This window comes from Alexandromys fortis, unplaced genomic scaffold (genome assembly GCF_014885135.2).
Source record: "Alexandromys fortis isolate MF-2015 unplaced genomic scaffold, M_Fortis_MF-2015_v1.1 scaffold_35, whole genome shotgun sequence".
Lineage (NCBI taxonomy): Eukaryota > Metazoa > Chordata > Mammalia > Rodentia > Cricetidae > Alexandromys > Alexandromys fortis.
In genome coordinates this window covers 4710429-4729505 of record NW_026067913.1, presented here as the reverse complement: position 1 = coordinate 4729505, position 19077 = coordinate 4710429, and the positions used below count along the sequence as shown (strand labels likewise).

At 38.8% G+C, this 19077-nt stretch overlaps 1 protein-coding gene across 1 annotated transcript in view; it reads left to right on the top strand.

The window, feature by feature from the left end:
- Ttc6 (tetratricopeptide repeat domain 6) overlaps window positions 1-19077 on the top strand; it is a 161294-nt gene that overhangs the window by 51785 nt on the left and 90432 nt on the right. Inside the window, exons 7-8 of the mRNA XM_050138768.1 lie at window positions 14157-14264; window positions 15853-16059. Of these exons, the coding sequence (XP_049994725.1) occupies window positions 14157-14264; window positions 15853-16059 (315 nt within the window). The remainder of the gene's footprint in view (window positions 1-14156; window positions 14265-15852; window positions 16060-19077) is intronic.

Genomic DNA, 19077 nt, shown 5'->3' with positions numbered 1-19077 from the left:
CTTAGCCATGTTTGTCGTTATTTTTAATGGGCCCTTTTGTTTATCCATTTATACTCTGGTGCCTCGCTACATGCATTGCAAGAGTCAGTCTCAAAAATAAATAACCGCCTGTAGAATTCATCTTGAGGTTCTTATTAAATCACATCTAAAGCAAACTCCCCTTCTTGCATTTGTTCACACCTGGGAGACATGGTCTTTACGCAGTTAAAACGGCTAAGGGCACTTGTTTCTTCTGCTCATGCGTCTCCAGATTCTCTCTTAGTGGAGAAAATACTGAGCATGAGCCTAGGATGCTAGAAATTAGCCCTGAACTTGTTCAGAGGATACAGCAGCTCTGGGATATTTTTTTTTTAATTTTGTCTCAAAACATTTAATCTCTTGAATTGTAAAAATATGTAGTTGGTATTCAGATAAAAGTTAAATTTGTTTAAAGTATTCTCTCTCCAGTTTTCTGGTCCACAGGGAATAATTTTAGATTTTATCATTGATTACGATCTACTAATTTTAATTTAGAATTTATTTTTTCTTTTTAAAGTATTGAGAATTGAGCCCAGACCCTTCATGTACAAGGCAAACTCGACCACTGAGTTACCTCCCCCCACATGTGGTTTTTTCTCTTTACCTTGTTTCTTAAATAATCTCTAAATTTTATGATTTCACTGCTGCGTGAAAAAGTGTGACCGTGCTGAAAGTGAGGTGTTTTGATTGTTCTTAGGGTGTATGTTAACAGTTACTGCCACTGCTACCCTGCTCCTTTCTGGATGCTAAACCACTAGCTTGTGTCTTCTTGCCTCAATCTCTAGCCAGGAAAAGCAAGAGCAATGCTCAGAGATATACTTGTGGATTGTAATACTGTGAAGACAAATCCTTAAAAACATAACATTATAAATATATTCAGAGTAGAGAAGCAGAATAATCCTGAAAAGCAAAGAATAACAAAAACGCAAATAAAAATGATAACATCTCATATTGTCTTGCATTTTATTTTAAATTTGAATTTTCAGCTCTTTCCAGCACTTCACAACCAAGCCTGGCTGTTTTGTTTTTGTGTTGCTCTTTTGCTACAGTGTTAAGACCGGGAATCATAGGATCTTGAATTTATAGGGTACAGAGATCAGCTCTGGTTTATCTCTAAGAACTGCCTCGGTGCCAGGTTGAAATGAATGTTTTGTTTCCTAGAACTTTCTGCTATATTGGTAATAAAGGCACGCAGTATCCTGTTCTCAATTTTTGTTTTTCTAATTACTAACCCTGATTAATTCATCGTGGCTCATGTGCCCAAAAGGATCCCGAAAGACTTTAAACAGGAATAAGACTTCGGATTCCCAAGAAGTAGAAAACATCCAGAAACACTAGTGTGACACTTTCTACCTCCTACTTTTTGTTCGTGGGCATTGAGAAGGATCTCTGCTACACATTCACTAGGCTATGCCTTTTCAGCCTTGCACACCTCTCTTAACTTTACCTGGTTGGTTTGTTTTAATGTGCAAAATGAGAATGATAGTGACCACTACCAAGTGTGTTTATCATGGAGACAAAGATGAAATACTCATGCCGTGTTCACTTAGGTCTTGCCATACAAGGTACTCAATACTTGACAGCGTTCATGTTCATAGCCCATAGTATCATAGTATATTCTCTCTCTCTCTCTCTCTCTCTCTCTCTCTCTCTCTCTCTCTCTCTCTCTCTCTTTCTCTCTCGTCAAGCATCTAGCCTTTGAGGTGAATTAGACTTTTTGTAACTAGCAAATATCACTTATGACAATTACTTATTAATAAAACTAAAATGGGTGGATGCTGTGAAGTAAAATGTCCTGGCGTCAGAAACCCAGGTGTAGCAATTAAGAAGAAAGACATTTTATTTTGTGTGAGTATTGAAAGGACCTTGAAAATAATCACAAAAGACATTTCAGAATCTGTAGGAGTGTGGGCATCCTACAAAGGACTTCCTCAAAGAAGCTGGTAACCTTGAAAATGCAAAGCAGAATGATCAACTCCCTAACTCTCTGGAATGGCAACCAAGAGAGTCTCAATACTCATGAGAAGAAGATTTAGGGAATTCTTTCCTATCTGATTTTTCCTGATATTTCTAGACAAATCTGAATTCCAGTTTATTGAAATTGGGACCTCCCCTATATTTAAAAACAGCATTTACTTTAATTAATATTTCTCTTTAGGATAACCCTTGAATAATGAAGAACAGAAACTATTAAGGAATGTTCTTTGAGGCCTATTTCTGATATTTGTGTCTTCGGGTAGGCCATCACCAGCATGCACCTACATCTTCATGCCTTACTCCTAGTAAAACTTTTTTATAGCCAGACAAGCATTATTTTTTAACAAGAAATTGATTGGGTCTGTGCTGAGTACAGGATAAGGTCTAAATTTAAACCACATATAGCACCTAATAGAGTATGACCCTCATAATTTGACATTCTCAGCTGCATCTTTACCTTGTCTTTTGCCTTCCCTTAGTAGTTCTGTAAACCAGCTAAGGCTACATAACAAAAGAACTCCCGAAGCTTAGCGGCTTTAAATAGTAGATCTCACATCCATAGATTGGCTGGTGTCCTAGTCAGCTACTGCTGCTGTGATGAGATTCACTGACAGAAAACACCTGAGGGGAGAAAGGGTTTATTTCAGCTGACAGTTGCAGTTCGTGATCTTGGGGGAGTTAAGGCACGCACTCAGATAATGGTCACATCACATTCACAGCCGAGAGCAGAGAGAGAATAGTTGCTGAATACTGAAAGCCTGCTCTCTAGTATTCCATTTCTCCAGGCTCAGAGAGGCCAGACCTTCTTTCCTAGGGAATGGTGCCGCCCACAATGGATTGGGTCTTTCCAGATCAGTTAGCACAAGCAAAGCAATTCCTTGGGGACACACCTACAGGCCAACCCAGTTAGATAACTGAGACTCTTTGCCCACATAATTCTTCGTTCTGTCAAGTTGATAATTAAAGCTAAGCCTCATAGTTGGTATCAGCTGGTTTAGACTGACTGTGCTTTCTCGTGCATCTCTTGCTCACTTCTCTTATTTATATCACGTGTTCCAGGAGGGAAACATATATGACTGTTCCTAGTCAGATGTCCCAGAGAGGTTTATTAAACAAACCTAATCCAGTTATAGTTCGAATGTTTCCTCGTAAAATTTATCCTGATTACAGTTTCCCCTCCCTCTACTTCTCCCAGTTCCTCCCTGCCTCTTCTCCAATCTAGATCCACTCCTTTTCGGTCTCTCATTAGAAAAGAACAGGTTTCTAAGAGATAACAATGAAACATAACAAAATAAAATATAATAGGATAAAACAAAAACCGTCACTGAAGCTGGACAAGGAAAATTACAGAAGGAAAAAAAGCACTAAGAGAAGCCACAAAAGTCAGGGACCTACTTGTTCATACACTCAGGAGTCCCATAAAATACTAAGCTGAAAGCTTCATATATACACAGAGGTCCTGGTGGAGACCCATGTACACCCAGACTTGTTCTGCAGTCTCTCTGAGTTCATATGCATCTTGTTTAGCAGTTTCATAGGGACTTGTTCTCCTGATGTCCTCCATCCCCTCTGGCATTTACATTCCTTCCACCTTCTCTTGTGCAGGTTTCCTAAACTCTGAGGGATGGGATTTGATGGAGACATCTCCCTTCTAGAGCTGTGTGTTCCAAGGTCTCTCTCCCTCTCTGTCTGTCTCTCTCTCTCTATAATGTCCAGCTGTGGATCTCCTTATATGTTCCCATCTGCTTCAAGAGAAAGCTTCTCTGAGGATTACTGAATCAGGTACTGATCTAAGAGTATAGTAAAATATCATTATAAATAATTTTATGATAACTTTTTTTAGACTAGTCATATTTGGTTTTTACTCCGAGCTACTTAGTGTCTGGTTCTTGGCCACTCAAGCAGTGTCAGTAAGGGTTTCAGCTCATAGAGTGGGCCTTAAGGGGTGAAAACTGAAATACCAGAGAAGTTAAAGTAGCCCACCACTAAAGTTCTTAAACTACAAAATTCTAAGACAGAAAGTGGCTGAACTCCTGTTTCCTCCTGCCTTATATACCATCTCTCTCCACCCAGCCATTTCACCTTCTGTCTCCACCTCCTTAGTGCTGGGATTAACAATATAAGACACTAAATGCTGGGATCAAAGGTGTGTGCCTGGCCTCTATGGTTATCTAGTGGCTAGCTCCACCTTCTGATCTTCAAGCAAGCTTTATTTCTTAGAGCACAAGCAAAATATCACATTTCCCCCTTTTATATAAAAAGAGGTTATAGCTAATATAAGAAAAACTATATACAATAAGTACAATAAGAATATACAATATATACACACAAAAATACATCAACAATGTCTAATCCATTAACATTTGACAAATTCAGAGAAAATACTCCATTATCTATCCAATTTTGGAGAGTCCAAAGTATTGTATCTAATTTATTTTCTATCTTAACTTGCATTATCAAAACTATCTCTTTTTATATCTCTCAGCCTTATACACTTTACATTTCTTTTCTAACTTTTGTAACAAAGAAAACTATATGATGTGGGATTGCCCTCTGTATGCTGTTAATACCACTGGTTAATAAGGAAAGTGTATTAGGCCTGTTTTAGGGTAGAGCAGAGCTACACAGGGAATACTAAACTGAATGCTGGGAGGAAAAAGGCAGAGTCGGGAGAAGCCATGGAACCTCACTAGAGACAGATGCCAGAACTTTACCCGGTAAGCCACAGCCTTGTGGCAATACACAGATTAATAGATATGGGTGAAATTGGTATGTAAGAGTCAGCCAATAAGAAGCTAGAGCTAATGGGCCTAGCAGTGAATTAATTAATATAGTTTCCATTTGGTTATCTTGGGAGTCTGGGCGGCCGGGAAACAAACAAGTGGAGGGCGGCCAGGAACACACTTGCAGCCTCCTACAACAACTATAACTAAAGTCTTCAACTCCATCAGAGAACCAAGAATGAAATATTACCCGAGTAAAAGGGAAGTGCAAGCAAGTGACTTCCAAAAAAATGTGAGAAATGACAGAAACATCTGCCTGCTTGGATGGTCAGCCATAGTTTGTCTGCAATGTTGGAGCATCCATATTCAGCCTACAGGCCTAGCAAATCTCACAGGCTCTTCTGAGAAGCAGGATGTTCTGAAGTGCTGTCTTACCTTGTCTTGGCAAAATTTGGCATTCACTTTCTTTTGTGTCCTCCTTGTTAAATTTAGGCAGCATACTGTTAACAATCAAGGCAAGGACACTTTCTTGCTCAGTGGTCAACTTTTGCCACAAGGAAAGTAAACTCCATGTGGAGTTTGTTTGATGCCCATAGTCTTCTCTGAAGTACATTGGTGCTTCCAGAAACAGATTATGTCTCATTGTTATATAAAAAAAGAACTGCATGTTATTAAAATATCTTAAATGCCATATTGTGCAGATCTCTGCTGTGTTTGAAGATTACTTGTTTATCTAAAATATATCTCTGTTTGACCTTGAAAATATACCTAATATGACTACAAGTTTGATTGTAATAGGTAACTAACTAACCTTCATTTACTTATTATCCCAAATACTTGGAAATAATAACTTTCAAGGACTAGAAATTTGCATTACATTGTTAAATGAACCGTATAAGTATAATATCTTGAATAAGATTAGAAACATATGTACAGTTCTACAAAAATAATCTTAAATTTGTATCAATATACAAAAATCCACACCAATATAAAATATTTAAAACTAGTAGTTTCTTATTTGGATTAAATGTAGATTCAATAGTCCACCTTTTTATCCTATCATATCTATATACCCCCCTTTTTTTTAAGATATATCTCTGAATCTAATCTCGTTTGTTCAACTTTTTCCCTGACCATTACCAATAACAATTTATAGCCACCCTAAACAATGACAAATATTCATAACCCATATAGTTAGTTTTAAGGTCTTATTGTTGATTGTGTCCTTACACTGGTGTCTAGGCAACTGGGATTCAGGTGATTATAGGTCTAGGTGCTGATTTCTGGTTTTTTTTTTTTTTTGTAGTATATTTTGTTCCTGTTTTTCTGGGTTTCTGTTTCTTCTCTGTGTTTTAGGAGAGTGTGATGGCTGTGTCTTATCTAGTAGGAAATTTCCTGTGGATCCGATAGATATGAAAGTTCAAGGTAAAGTGTGCTTCTGGTTATTGAAAGATGACACTTAGGAAAGGGCATAGGTTAGGGATCTGAGGGTTTCAGAGGAGCAAGAGAAGAGTGTCCAATCAGGATCTGTCTCCTTGGTATGGGATAGACTGTGAAGAGAGTTCACCCCAGAGGGTTGCTATAGTGATGAGGTCAAGATGGGGTTTGAATATGGAGGAGCAGAAGAAGAGGTGAGGATCTGCAGGCCACCTACCTGAGTCCCTAGCAGAAGTGGCTTTTGGGTTAGTAAGGGTTTCCTGCTGGAGTTGGCACCTGGGATAAAGCAAAGAGTGGTAGGAGGGAGGTTAGAATGGGGAGATCTGTGGTATTCACAGGAGATGGGGTAGGGGGTAGGGAAGGCTGCAGTGGGTGTCCTATTACAGAATTGGGGGTGAGATTGAAGGCTTTGGTCTGGGAAAGAGGGAGAGGTGAACATCTGAAGTCAGCCTACCTGGTTTTCTGGCAGGTTTAATTTATTATTATTATTATTATTATTATTATTATTATTATTATTATTATTTAGACCAGTAGTATTTGATTTTACCCTAGGTCCCTGGATTGTCTGATCTCTGAATCTTGGTCACCTAAACAGTGTCAGGTATGGGTTCCATGTCAAATGTCATTCTTATGAGCTTTGTGCCTTCATTGCCCTAGTGTATTTTGCAGGCAGAACAGATTGTAGATCAAAGGTTTGTGGCTGGGCTGTTATCTATGTTTCTCTTTTGGTATCTGGGAGTATACATTCCTGTACCAAAGACTCTAGAACTTAGGGGTGAAGCCTATATGCAGGGACCCCCCCACAGCTTCTCCATGTTCAGTGAATTGTGTGGGTGTTGCTTCAGCAATGGGGTCTTGCTATAAGTTTGTGGATAACAACCTACTGTCTTGGCAACAGCTTGGGTTGTTTGGGGGTTTCCATGGGACCGTTTTGGGCAACAAGTCATTAGGTAGTATATTATTATTATTATTATTATTTATCTAATCACTAATACATATGTTCCTTTTGGTGATGACACCCTAAGTGATCAGAATTGAGTTTTCCTTTCTTCTGTTCTTAGGAGGATTAAGTGAGGAATTTGTTTTGAAGACCATAAAAAGATTATTTTTCTTTTACCTTTTCTGCTCCAAATCATTTCATGTAATTCCTGGACTTGGTAGTTACTCTCTAAATAAATATTTGTTGAATATTTGTTGAATGAGGTAAACAAAATATGCTTGCTTTTAGAACTCTGAATTTTATCTTGGGGCATTTATTTTTGTTACTTTATCTTAGGGAGCTTAAGAGAATGCTTTTATGCATTCTTTTCAAAGTTTATCGTCTATTTTCTTAGCTCTATAGGACAAAAGTTTGGACAATATGGAATTCAGTGTGCAGGAAGCCAAACTTAGGACTGGTCATTAACTGTTATGGATATTAATTAATCTTTACTTTAATTAAGGTAAACACATACATTTCATAAAAATCATATATATATATATACATATGTAACTGAAAGAATAAGAGAGTTTCTTCATCAGCTTTGTTTAATAAGACCAACAACAACAACAACAAAAGAATCATGTTTTGGCATAGGTATATCCTACTTCTAGTAAGCTCTTTAATTCTAAAGATTTTACAAATACTTTAGAAATCCTATAAGAAATATGTTATTTTATCCCCTGTAGAATGAAACAGCACCAGCTGTTGTTGTTTCCCTCCTGCCTGGTCCCACAATAAACACACAGAAACTATATTATTTGCAATACTGTTTAGCCAATAGCTTAAGCATATTGCTAGCTCTCTCTTATATCTTTGGTTAACCCATTTCTGTTAATCTGTGTATTGCCACAATAGATGTGGCTTACCATCTAGTTTCAGGCAAGTTTGTCCCTAGTGGCAGCTACATTTCATTTCACTGACTCTGCCTTCTTTCTCCCAGCATTTGATTTAGTCCCCCCACCCCCACCAGCTCTACTCTGTCCTATCACAGGCCAAGGAAGCTTCTTTATTCATTAACCAATAAAAACAACACATATACCGAAGGACTTCCGGCACCAAGCAGCAACCATAGAAAAGATTTCAAGATGTATGGATGACTTTGTGAGACAAAGGGTAGGTGAAATATTCACAGTGTATATTACTAACACACGTGCTTATTGTTTTCTCTAGAAATTCTTTCAGCAGCTGGTTCACCTTTTAATGGTGTTTCTAAACAATATCTGTTTTTTTTAAAAAGAAAATTATGTGAGGGTAATAATGAAGAAGAAAACATACTCAAAAATAAGGACTATTACAAAATGCTGATGTCATGGGTTCTCTAGGAAATACCTGGAGCTGGTGTTGTACCTTAGGGCATCTCTTCATTTTTCATTGCTGTGAAATCAATTTCCCCAAAGCTTAGATAGCTTCAAACAGCGGACTTGTGTTATTTCATGCAGGTTTTGGGGGTCAGGATTCTAGAAGCTGCCTGTCTATATGGTGTGGCCCCACACCATGCACTGGGTCTAGGTCTTGTCTGGGGCCCTTGTCATTTGAAATCTTGGCTGAATTTAAAGGATCTGCTTCCAGGATTCTCCAGTCACAACACAAGCTGTTGGGTGCAGTTCCTCACTAAAGACTGCTTGACTGACCTGATGATATGCCAGATGGCTCTCCCAGGACCAAGTGATATAAGACAGTCAGGCAGAAGTTGGGAGTTTTATGGTGTAGCCACACATGTCCACTTCTGCTCTTATTAACAGATTACACAGTCAGCTTGCTCACTTAGGAGGGACCTACTCAGGAGTTGGGCGTCCTTGGGGACAACTTTGAATGCTAGCTCTCAGAAGCCTTTTGGAATAAGATCTACACATGGTATTATAAATCTTTTTGTTCTTTTTGTTGTACATTGGATAGGCGCACTTGTTTAATTCAAAATTTTCAGATAATATTTTCACATGGTTTTCTAGTAGGATATATTTAAAGGGTTAATCATGTTTATTATTTGACTCAGAAATAGCAAAAACTGAAAGATTTTCAGATTTACTATTATTTTAGAAAAATACAAACATGCTTAATCTTTCCTCTCTCGATGTTGAATTTGAGCTCTCTACTATCTCAAAAGTTACTGTGTGGAAATAATGAATATATATTAATAAGTGGGAAGAAAGAAACATTAAAAAGGCAATTTACTGAATAACTTACACTACCACATTCTGGAAAAGACTAAAGGGTGTTAGAGAGACCATGGTTGGCAAGGTGGAGGGAGAGAGGGGTGCACAAGGAAACTAGAGTTTTCAGGGTACCAACTGAGGAAATCAGAAAGGGAAATGGTTGGTGCCAGAATTTCTAGATAAAACAAAAAGCACGTGTGTTAGTGCTACTCACTGGGCATATTTCACCTGCCCTTTGTCCTACAGAGTCATCTATAGATCTTGAAGTCTTTCATGACATTGCTGCTGTTGCTGTTTTGTGCTACTGGGGACAATAACGAGGGCCTTGACCCATAAGATCACCTATACATTTTGAGACAGTCTTGGCAGTGCTGGGATGGAGATAAAACTGAAGGCCTCACACATCACAGGCAGTTCCTCTGCCCTAAGCCGTATCTCCAGCTGGGGAAACTTCTCTTTTATAGAGTACTGTTGACTAAATAAATAAGAGGTATATGAGTTTTCAGAAATGATAGACACACAATTATTTCCACATGGTCCTATATTAAGATAGGAAATAAGAACCATGCTTCATTTTTCTCTGCCTTCTCTCCCACTCCAAGGACCCAACTCTTGCCTCAAATTAATTTTTTACTGGCACACTAGAAACAGCTACATTTTCTGTTTTGTATAGTCTTATCTTCATCTTTGTATATAAATTGAATTTATATGGGGATTGAACCTGGAGCCTTGCATAATATTTACGCTTGATTAAATATACTTGTTTTGCAGTCTGAGAAACATTTCTTGTTGATTTTTTTTTCATCTCTAGCTTGACTGCCTCTTCTCAGGGGGAAGGAATCTTAGCTTCTGCTCCTGCACTTCTCAGCATTCCTAACTAAAGTGCTGTTAGCCTTGCTGCTCACATAGCTAACCTGGACGTCACTCCCTGAATACTCGCTACTTAATTCAAAAGGAATGTCATTTCAACATAACAGATGCTGTAGCCTAGAAGACACATTTACTCAAATTTCTTTCTTCCTTTTGTTTTGAAGCAGTTTCTTTTTTTCACTAGTATTGCTTCTATAGGATTCTTTGCCCCTGCAAGATCAATGTTAAAGTAATTTGATTTCCTATAAGTAGTATTTGTAAATTGAAATAGTATGTATTTATGTAATTTTAATTTCCAGGAAGTTCTGACTTTGCCATTTTCATTAATTATTATTATTATTATTTCTTTTATTTTTGAGTCACATTTATTTAAATGGTCCTGAAAGAGAAAACCCTGGTGGGCTGTCTTTTCTAGTGGGAAGGACAGAGAGTGAAGATGGGAGCTTGCTTAGCCTTAGGCTCTGTCATATTCTTGAAATATTTTTCTGTTTATTTCTTGTACTAGTTTTGTTGACAGGTAACATAACCAATAGCAATGTAGGCCTGACAAGGTTTTATGTCAGCTTACAGAATATAGTCCATCACTGGGAGAAGTCAGTTCAAGAACTCAAGCAGGAACTTGGAGGTGAAATCATGGCTGTTTGTTGGCTAGCTGGCAGCCTAGCTGGTAAGCTTTTTAAAGCAGGCTAGAACTGACTGCCTAGGGAATGGTGGCACCCATAGTTTGCTGGACCTTCCCATATCAATGAACAGTCAAGACAGTTCCCACAGACATGCTTACAGGACCTAGGGAATTTCTCAGCTGGGATTGCTCAGGTGATGCTAGGCTGTGTCAAGTTGCTTAAGACACCTCTGTGTCAGATTTTTCTGTCTTGAGCAACCTATTTCATGAAAAAAAAAAAAAACTCAATAGTTTTAACACAGTGTATCTATAATTCTGTAGTAAAGGACATTTACTGAAGAGATATTCCATCTTACTTGAAATATAGTCAGTCATATTGTGTTTCTAGAATTATTGAATCCTTTGAAAAGGCTTGAGGACTTTGTGGAGCAGATGCCTTGCACAATTATAAATGATTCCTCTAGCAGTTCTGATAATTTACATTTATATAACAGCCACTCAGTTTCTGTTTTATTTGAAATCACGTATTTTTTTTTTTCAGTACTGACAGTTCTATTGAATTTAGGGTCAAATCATACATGATAACGATATAAAATACTTAACTGGGACAAAAGTAAGACGTGGGAAGACTGGATGCAAAGTGACCCTGACACATTCCTGTGCCTGCAGGTAGAGCCCTGCCAGCCAGCGCCCGCCTTCAGGTTTGTACCTGCAGGGAGCAAGGGATTGTAACGCAAAGCAGGGTATTTTCAAACAGGTGTGGACAAGTACCTATTCAGGGTCACGGACTGCCTTTTCCTCCTTTCTTGAAATCTGAACTTTGTGGTCTTTCACTTGAAGGTAGTTTACTCTGAGGGTATACTGATGACTTCATAGGAAGGCATGTGTTAGCATCAGGCTCTTGACTCACATCATCGAGGACACTGTCATTTAGGATGACGTTGGATTTCATGGCAGGAAGTGTGCCCACGGGGTTTACTCCTCACCCCTTCTCTGACAACTGAAAAAGCACCCAGCCAGCTGCCCAGGCCAGAAGATAGCTGCTGCTTGTGTTACTGGCCCATCCAATTGCCTGGAAGGCCCTGTGCTTGCTTGGTTTGCTTTGAAGACTTGACATTCTTTGGGCTCAGTGCTTGGGTTTCATTGCCTGTGGCATTTGGGCTCTCTTCAGATGGTACTGATTTTCCCCATGCCTTCTAGCTCTGACACTTTAGTAGACCACGTTAGACACTGAAGGAAGCGTTTTTCAAACGGATGATAAATGTATTGAGCATCGTGAAGCTGGACTGCTCTCAGCCTCCTATGTTTTCAGATATTTACAGAATTTTAAAGTGTGTTCAGAGGATTTCCACATCTTTCTGTAGATGCAGAAAATTCCCCTGGTTAGATACAGTTTATGACTCAGAGATAATATAAAATTCACACGCACTTTATATTATTACATGGAATGCTGGGTGTACTTCTTCATGATTTCTCTTTCGATAGTCATAGCCTCTGATTTCTGATTAATCCATTTCTTATAATTACATAATTGCATTTTTTCGCATTTGGAATTCCAAATACAAAACCAAATGTCGATAGTAATAGTAAGCATCCTTACTTTGATCTTTAGTGTAAATATTAGTTTCTGTTAGCTCTCAGGCATGTTCTGTTGTCATTTGTTGTCTCAGCCTCATCATAAGCACGAGGCATGGATTATTATTATCCTTATGTTATAAAACTGGCATTGGGACAGATTCAGTAATTGCTTGAGATTCCCTAACTTGAACGGAGTAAAGATTTAACACCCAAAGCAGAGCTCATGTACTCAACAGTTGCTTTACCATACTATCTTCCCTGTTTGATTTCACTTAGACTATGATAATTTATTTGACTTATACCTTCATGATTATTTTCAAAGATAGGATCTCCCTGTGTAATCCAGCCTGGCTTTTAAACTTACTAGACTGGCCTCAAATTCACGATGTTCCTGCTTCAACACTACCTTGGGGACTAGCTTTATGAGTATGCTATGGCTTAGAAACTAATGCTTTTGTATGTTTATTCTCACTCATTTATTTATTTATTTATTTATTTATTTATTTATTTATTTATTGGCAGACAAAGATTTGTTCTGGAGATTGACCATAGGGCCATGGAAATCTTGTGTTTGTTGGGAAAGTGCTTGGAACACTGACCTCTGTCTCCATTCCCTTTTCCACCTTTTGATTTTGGGAAAGAGAGAGTCTTAATAAATTACACATACTGTTTTTGAGCTCACTCTGTAGTCCAGAGAAGCCTTTCTATCTTTGTGCCTCAGACTCTCCAGTATTTGGGATTATAGGCGGGCACTGTCTTTTATGGCTCTGCTTCTTTCAATGTGTGAAACTCACCCATTACCTTACATTTGTGTGTTTGTAACTAAAATTTCTATCGATTGTCAACAAAATTATTGTGATCAATAAGTTGTTGATTTAATTTTTTTTTGATACAGGGTCTCACTATGTAGTCTTGTCTGGTCTTACTATGTAGTCCAAGTAGATGAGGCTGTTCTAGAAGACAGAGTGTTTTGTCTGTCTCTGCCTACCAAGTGCTGAGATTAAGGCTTGTGCTAACCATGACTAGCAAAATTATTGCTTTTTATAATATATGTGTTTAAAATATTGAGTGTGAGTTGATCAGGGTTTATTAGTTTAAAAACAAAAATACACTCATTTTTATCAATGAACAATGTATTATTATAGTGACTGTTGCTGTATTAGTGAAAACAAAAAAAATCTAGAAGTGAACTGTTGAACAACTGTCACATTTATATAGTTTTCAAACTTTCATTGTCTTAAAAGACACTTTGCATCATTTGGTCATTCTCCATTTTCCGATCTTTGCTCATTCTCCAACCTTTTAGCTGCCCCTTATTGGCTTTCTGTCTCTATGAATTTACCTATTCTGGATATGCCAAGTAAATATATTTATACAATATCTTATTTGTGATATTTGATATTTTTAATTGGCGATGTTTTTCTAAATTGAAACTTTACCCAGAATGGACATAGGCTAGAATCTTCCCGGTAAGCACACCTTGGGGTGCTTACACACATCATTAGAAATGGGCTAGTCCAGGTGTGAGAATTAGCCTGTAAGGGCTAGAGTTCATGGGCCAAGCAGTTCTTAAATGAATACAGTTTGTGTGTTGTTATTTCGGGCATGAGCTAGTCAAGCGGCCGGGGTGTTGGGGACGCAGCCCCGCCGCTCATATTTCAACAACTGAATGTTATTGAGTACTTTATATTTCTCCTAGATTTCTAATTTACTGTTTTAATTGCCTTTACAATATTAAATAATGCATTTCAGTGATTTTTTTTTATAAGTTGACATTACTTAATTTTTCTCTTAAGGGTATTTCTTTGATGGAACAAAAGTACCTCAGACAACCTCAGTCACAAACACCTGAGATAAAAGAGGAGAGAGAGTCACAGGAAAATTTGAAGGAACGACCAGTCACGGTAAAATCTTCACTAAATATCCTCTTTCTTTGTGTTAAAGTAGTAGTGTGTCTCCTATGGACTGAGTGTTTGCAGAAAGCTGTTTGATTCTGAAGACATGATGATCGGTTGGTTGCTTTACATGAGAGATTTGAAAATATGACCCCATATATGTGTATATATGATGAGAACATATATCATTTTAGGATAGCATTCAGAAAACATATAGAACCTTCTCTTTACATGAAGCCCTGAGGCCTGTAAGCAACAAGGGTACCACAAGTGGTAGACCTGCTACACTTACAGATGCTTTTGGTTGGACTGGGTCTTTTGTCCCCTTTGTATGCAAATGGCCTGCCTGAGGCCCATGTGTGTGGTGGCACTAGTAGCCACTTGCCAGTGGTATGTGGATAGACCAACTGACACCTGATGATAGGCGGCTGTGGGCTTAACATGTATCTAGGGTAGCTGCCTCAAGGAAATGTTGTGGGATTCCCCTCTCTATACTGTGAATATGTTTTATTACAATTGGTTAATAAAGAAGCTACTGTGGCTATAGCAGGACAGAATATAGGTAGGCAGGAAAACTAAACTGAATGCAGGGAGAAAGAAGGTAGAGTCAGGGAGATGCCATGTAGCTGCTAAAGAAGAAAGATGCTGGAACCTTGCCAGTACGTCACAGCCTCGTGGCAATACAGAGATGAATAGAAATGGGTTATTTTAACATGTAACAGCTAGCTAGTAATATGCCTAAGCCATTGGCCAAAGAGTATTGTAATTAATATAGTTTTTGTGTGATTATTTGGATCTGGGTACCGATTACAAGGTAATACCATCATCAATAGAAATCATCAATAGATGATTGACTTAGTCTACTCCTGAACTGCTTAAACAAGGTTGGTAGAAGGGGCAAAGGAAGAACAGTTCTTGTCCGGAGTGATTCCTTCAGTACCTAGGCCAATAAAACAGCAGTTTGCTACTTTAAGTATTCTTGTAAAGGTTAAGTATGTGGTGAATGAAAACTGAAACAATTTCTTTTCCATTATTCATTTGCTAATTAAAAATAGTGATACAATGCCAAATATTAGAGAGTAAACAGCCCCACTAGTCAGGCTTCGAGACCAGACAGTGGTGCCACACATCTTTAATCCCAGTAGCCACACTAGTTGCCATAGAAACCGGGCGGTGCATGCCTTTAATCCCAGTGGCGCATGCCTTTCTTTAATCTCAGAACTAGAGAGGATTATAAAATGGGAGGAGACAGCTCTCAGTCACAGTTTTACTCTGAGATTCCTGGAGGCAGGATCGCCATTTTTGGACTGAGGTTAAGATAAGAGCCAGTGGCTGACTGCTTTGCTTTTTGGATCTTCAGGTAGAACCCCAATTTCTCTAATTGACTTTTTATTAATTGTGCTTCAAATTCAGGACTTGGTCTCAGTACCATCATGTTGTTAATATTTCTTTAATAGCACCAGTCAATCACTGTATAAAAATTGTTTTATAATAATTATGGTATTCATACTGTTGCTGCATAGATGAATGGAGTGAAGAACTGCAGACCCTGGAAGGACCAGAAAGATGAACTTTCCGTCTTTGTGTTTTCCTCCAGCAAAATATTTATGAGGATCTTCCTGAGGCCGTGTCCAGCATCTTCCAGATTGAACAGGAGGATCTTTTGGATTGGGGAGCCATAGGAGAAGAGAACTTAGCGTTTAAGTCCCAGGAAGCATTAGAAATCATGCCACTGGAGGATAAGCCCTTGGAAGTGGGTCGTTCTTCATTTGATGTGAAATCAGGCAGGCGGTCAACTATACAAGTAAGCATAGCAAAACACTACTGTCAGTGTTGGGAACATGTAGAATTGTGCAAAATGGGGATGTGCAGCTGTGAAGAAGTACCCAGACAAAGATTGAGGTTGTGCCTCTTGGAAGGAAGGACAGATTTTCAAGGTAAGAGGGCATCTGGGCTCTTCAGACACTGGCCACCGTTTTCTACGTAGCATCTGATGGGAGTCAGGAAGTGTAGTCCCAGGACTAAGCCTGGGTGAGCTTGGTAATGCTTAAGCATTTGCCTTGTAACTCTGCCGGGGGGTGGGGGGGGTGGGGGGGTGAGGGCTTCCCTGTTGGGCAAGTGTTTTCCAGAACTTTCTGGTTGTTTATGGTTGTTTGTTTGTTTATTTGTATCATCTCAATGTCAGTTACTATCCATGAACTTTAACTCTCCATATCGGCCAAACACTTTATTTGTAATGTCAATGGTGCAGGAAACCAAGACAGACTGGGAGACCAGGTGACTTTTTTTTGTAGCTAATAGATACATCTAGATGAAAGAGGAAGTCAGAGGAAGTCAGTTTGGTTGCTCAGACCCATGCTGGGAGATCTCCAGCAACAAACAGAGTCTGCAGGATCCCTGCCTATTGGCCATTCTCCTCCTAGAAGCTCTTTGCAAGAGTAGGGCCTATTAGTTTTCTGAGGTAAGTCATTATCAACAGCAGAGAAAAGTGCATAGATGTGATTGCAACTTGGTGAAGAAATGCCAGATACAACAGTAACAGGAATGGGTAGCTTTCTAGAAGAGCAATTAACAGCCTATAAAATGATGTGTCCCAAGATCGCAAATGGAAGAAAGTTTAAGAGCCGTGAGAGTCTCTAAACCCAAATCCACAATTATGACTGATTCTCCAGCATTCTGAAAACACATGAAAGACAAAATGCATATCACAAATAACTAGGAAAGTGGCCTGTGGCTGTTGAAAGTTACCTCAGAAGGGCTGAGATTCAGGCGTTGAGACCTCTAAGGATTAAAAACAAAAAAGGTGATTTTTATGTTATTTTGGTGCAGAGGTAGAGGTAGGGGGAGAAAGACAACCCTGTCATCATGGATAAATAAAGTAATGACAGCATACGACAGAGCTTCCTAAGTTTAGTTTTGGGAAAAAAAAGATTGAGGTTTTTAAATAAACAGACGTATGACAGAGAAAGGGAAGCCGATGAACCCCTGCTTCTCTTAAAATCTGACAAGTGGTCTTTAGTTTAGAAAGAAGATTTTTTTTTCTAAACCCTGAACCCTGAGATTTGTGAGAGATTTTGAGCGTTAATTCTGGTTTGAGCAGGTTGGCTCAGGTTGGTGCTTTCCACCTGCGGTGGCGTTGAATGGCAGAGTGCTGCTGGTCACTGTTAAATGACAGAGACCCAGAGCCTGCTTTGGGATTCAGAAGGCAAGATGGGCAACTGCAAAACTCTAGGCTCTGAGGGCAAAGATCTTGATTTCTGCAATCTCTGTGCTCCTCCGGTCTTGTAGGACACTTAAGAATGGTTAAATAGCTTATTAAAAATGTTGTGCCTCAACCCTTTTAATAGGAAGAGATAATTCTTTGAACATGGGTTCTGTAGGGATGAACATGGAAGACCAACCTTCTCTCTTCTCTTAGAATTTTATTAGATGGAGTATCAGAAGAAAAAAAAAGCTAGGTATGTTACCTACTGTGAGCTCCATGGATAGGCCACAAGGCTCTGTGCCCAGATTTTTCTAGTCATATGTTCTGGGCCTAATTACCAAACTGCCTGTGTTGATGGATAATGGCAGTGCCACCTTGTTGACAGAGGCTGCTCATTCATTCCCTGCTGCCCAGACCCCCCCAAAAAAAACCCACACAGATACTTTATTATTTGCAGTACTGTTTGGCCAATAGCTTAAGCATCTTTCTAGATAGCTCTTATATCTTAAATTAACCCATTTCTATTAATCTGTGTATTACCACATGGCCGTGGCTTGCCAGGCAAAGTTCCAGTGTCTGTCTCCTGAGGCAGCTACATGGCATCTCACTGACTCTGCCTACTTTCTCCCAGCATTCAGTTTAGTTTTCCTGCTTAGCTCTATTCTGCCTTATCACAGGCCAAAGTAGCTTCTTTATTCAGTAACCAATAAAAGCAATGTGTCTACTGGACTTCCCACACTATTCCCCCTTTTCTGTCTAAATAAAAGGGAAGGTTTTAACTTTAACATAGTAAAATTACATATAACAAAACAGGTATCAAGCAAGAATTACTATTACAATATTTATATCTACTTTATCTTTTATCATAACTAAGGAAAACTATAATTATAACTATTTGTTTTTCAACTCCATCAAGAACCCCAGGAGGATGCAATATTACCTATGTTGACAGGAAGTGCATTGTAAGCAACTTCTAAAACTCTAGAAATGACAGAGACATCTCGCTGCCTGGACAGTCATTCAAAGTTCTTCTGTACTGTTGGGGCATCCATCTTTAGCCTACAGACAGGCCCATAGTATCAGGCAGACTTTTCCACGAAGCAGGAAATTTCAAACATGTCTGCCATCACTACCTTGCTATGACAGGGATGCTATACAAATGTGGTATAGAAGGCACTTAACATCTGGCACACAGACATCTTAGTACGATTAGTGATTATTATTTGCTATGCTCTGAATTTCAGCAGTCCATATATAAATGCCTCCTGAGAGTGTTGCTGGTGAGATTATGTTAGAAATACTGACTAGATTTGTACCGAGTCAAGCATTATATTGTACATGATTAGTGTGTGATCTAGGGTTGTGTCCAGTTTAGCAAACTCCTGGATAATGTGGACGAGAAAATGGGAGATTTACTGATTGGGTTCAGCGATAATGTCTAAAATTTTGGTGCTTAGAGGTCAGATTAAACTCAACAGGCATGAAGATTTATGTTACATTTTGCCTTTGGGTCTACCGAAGTATGGGAGGGTTTAATAGCAAATGTGAATGACCTCAGAACTTTAAATTATAATGTCATTTTGTGATAGGGAAGACAGATACATTGGCAGTTTACAT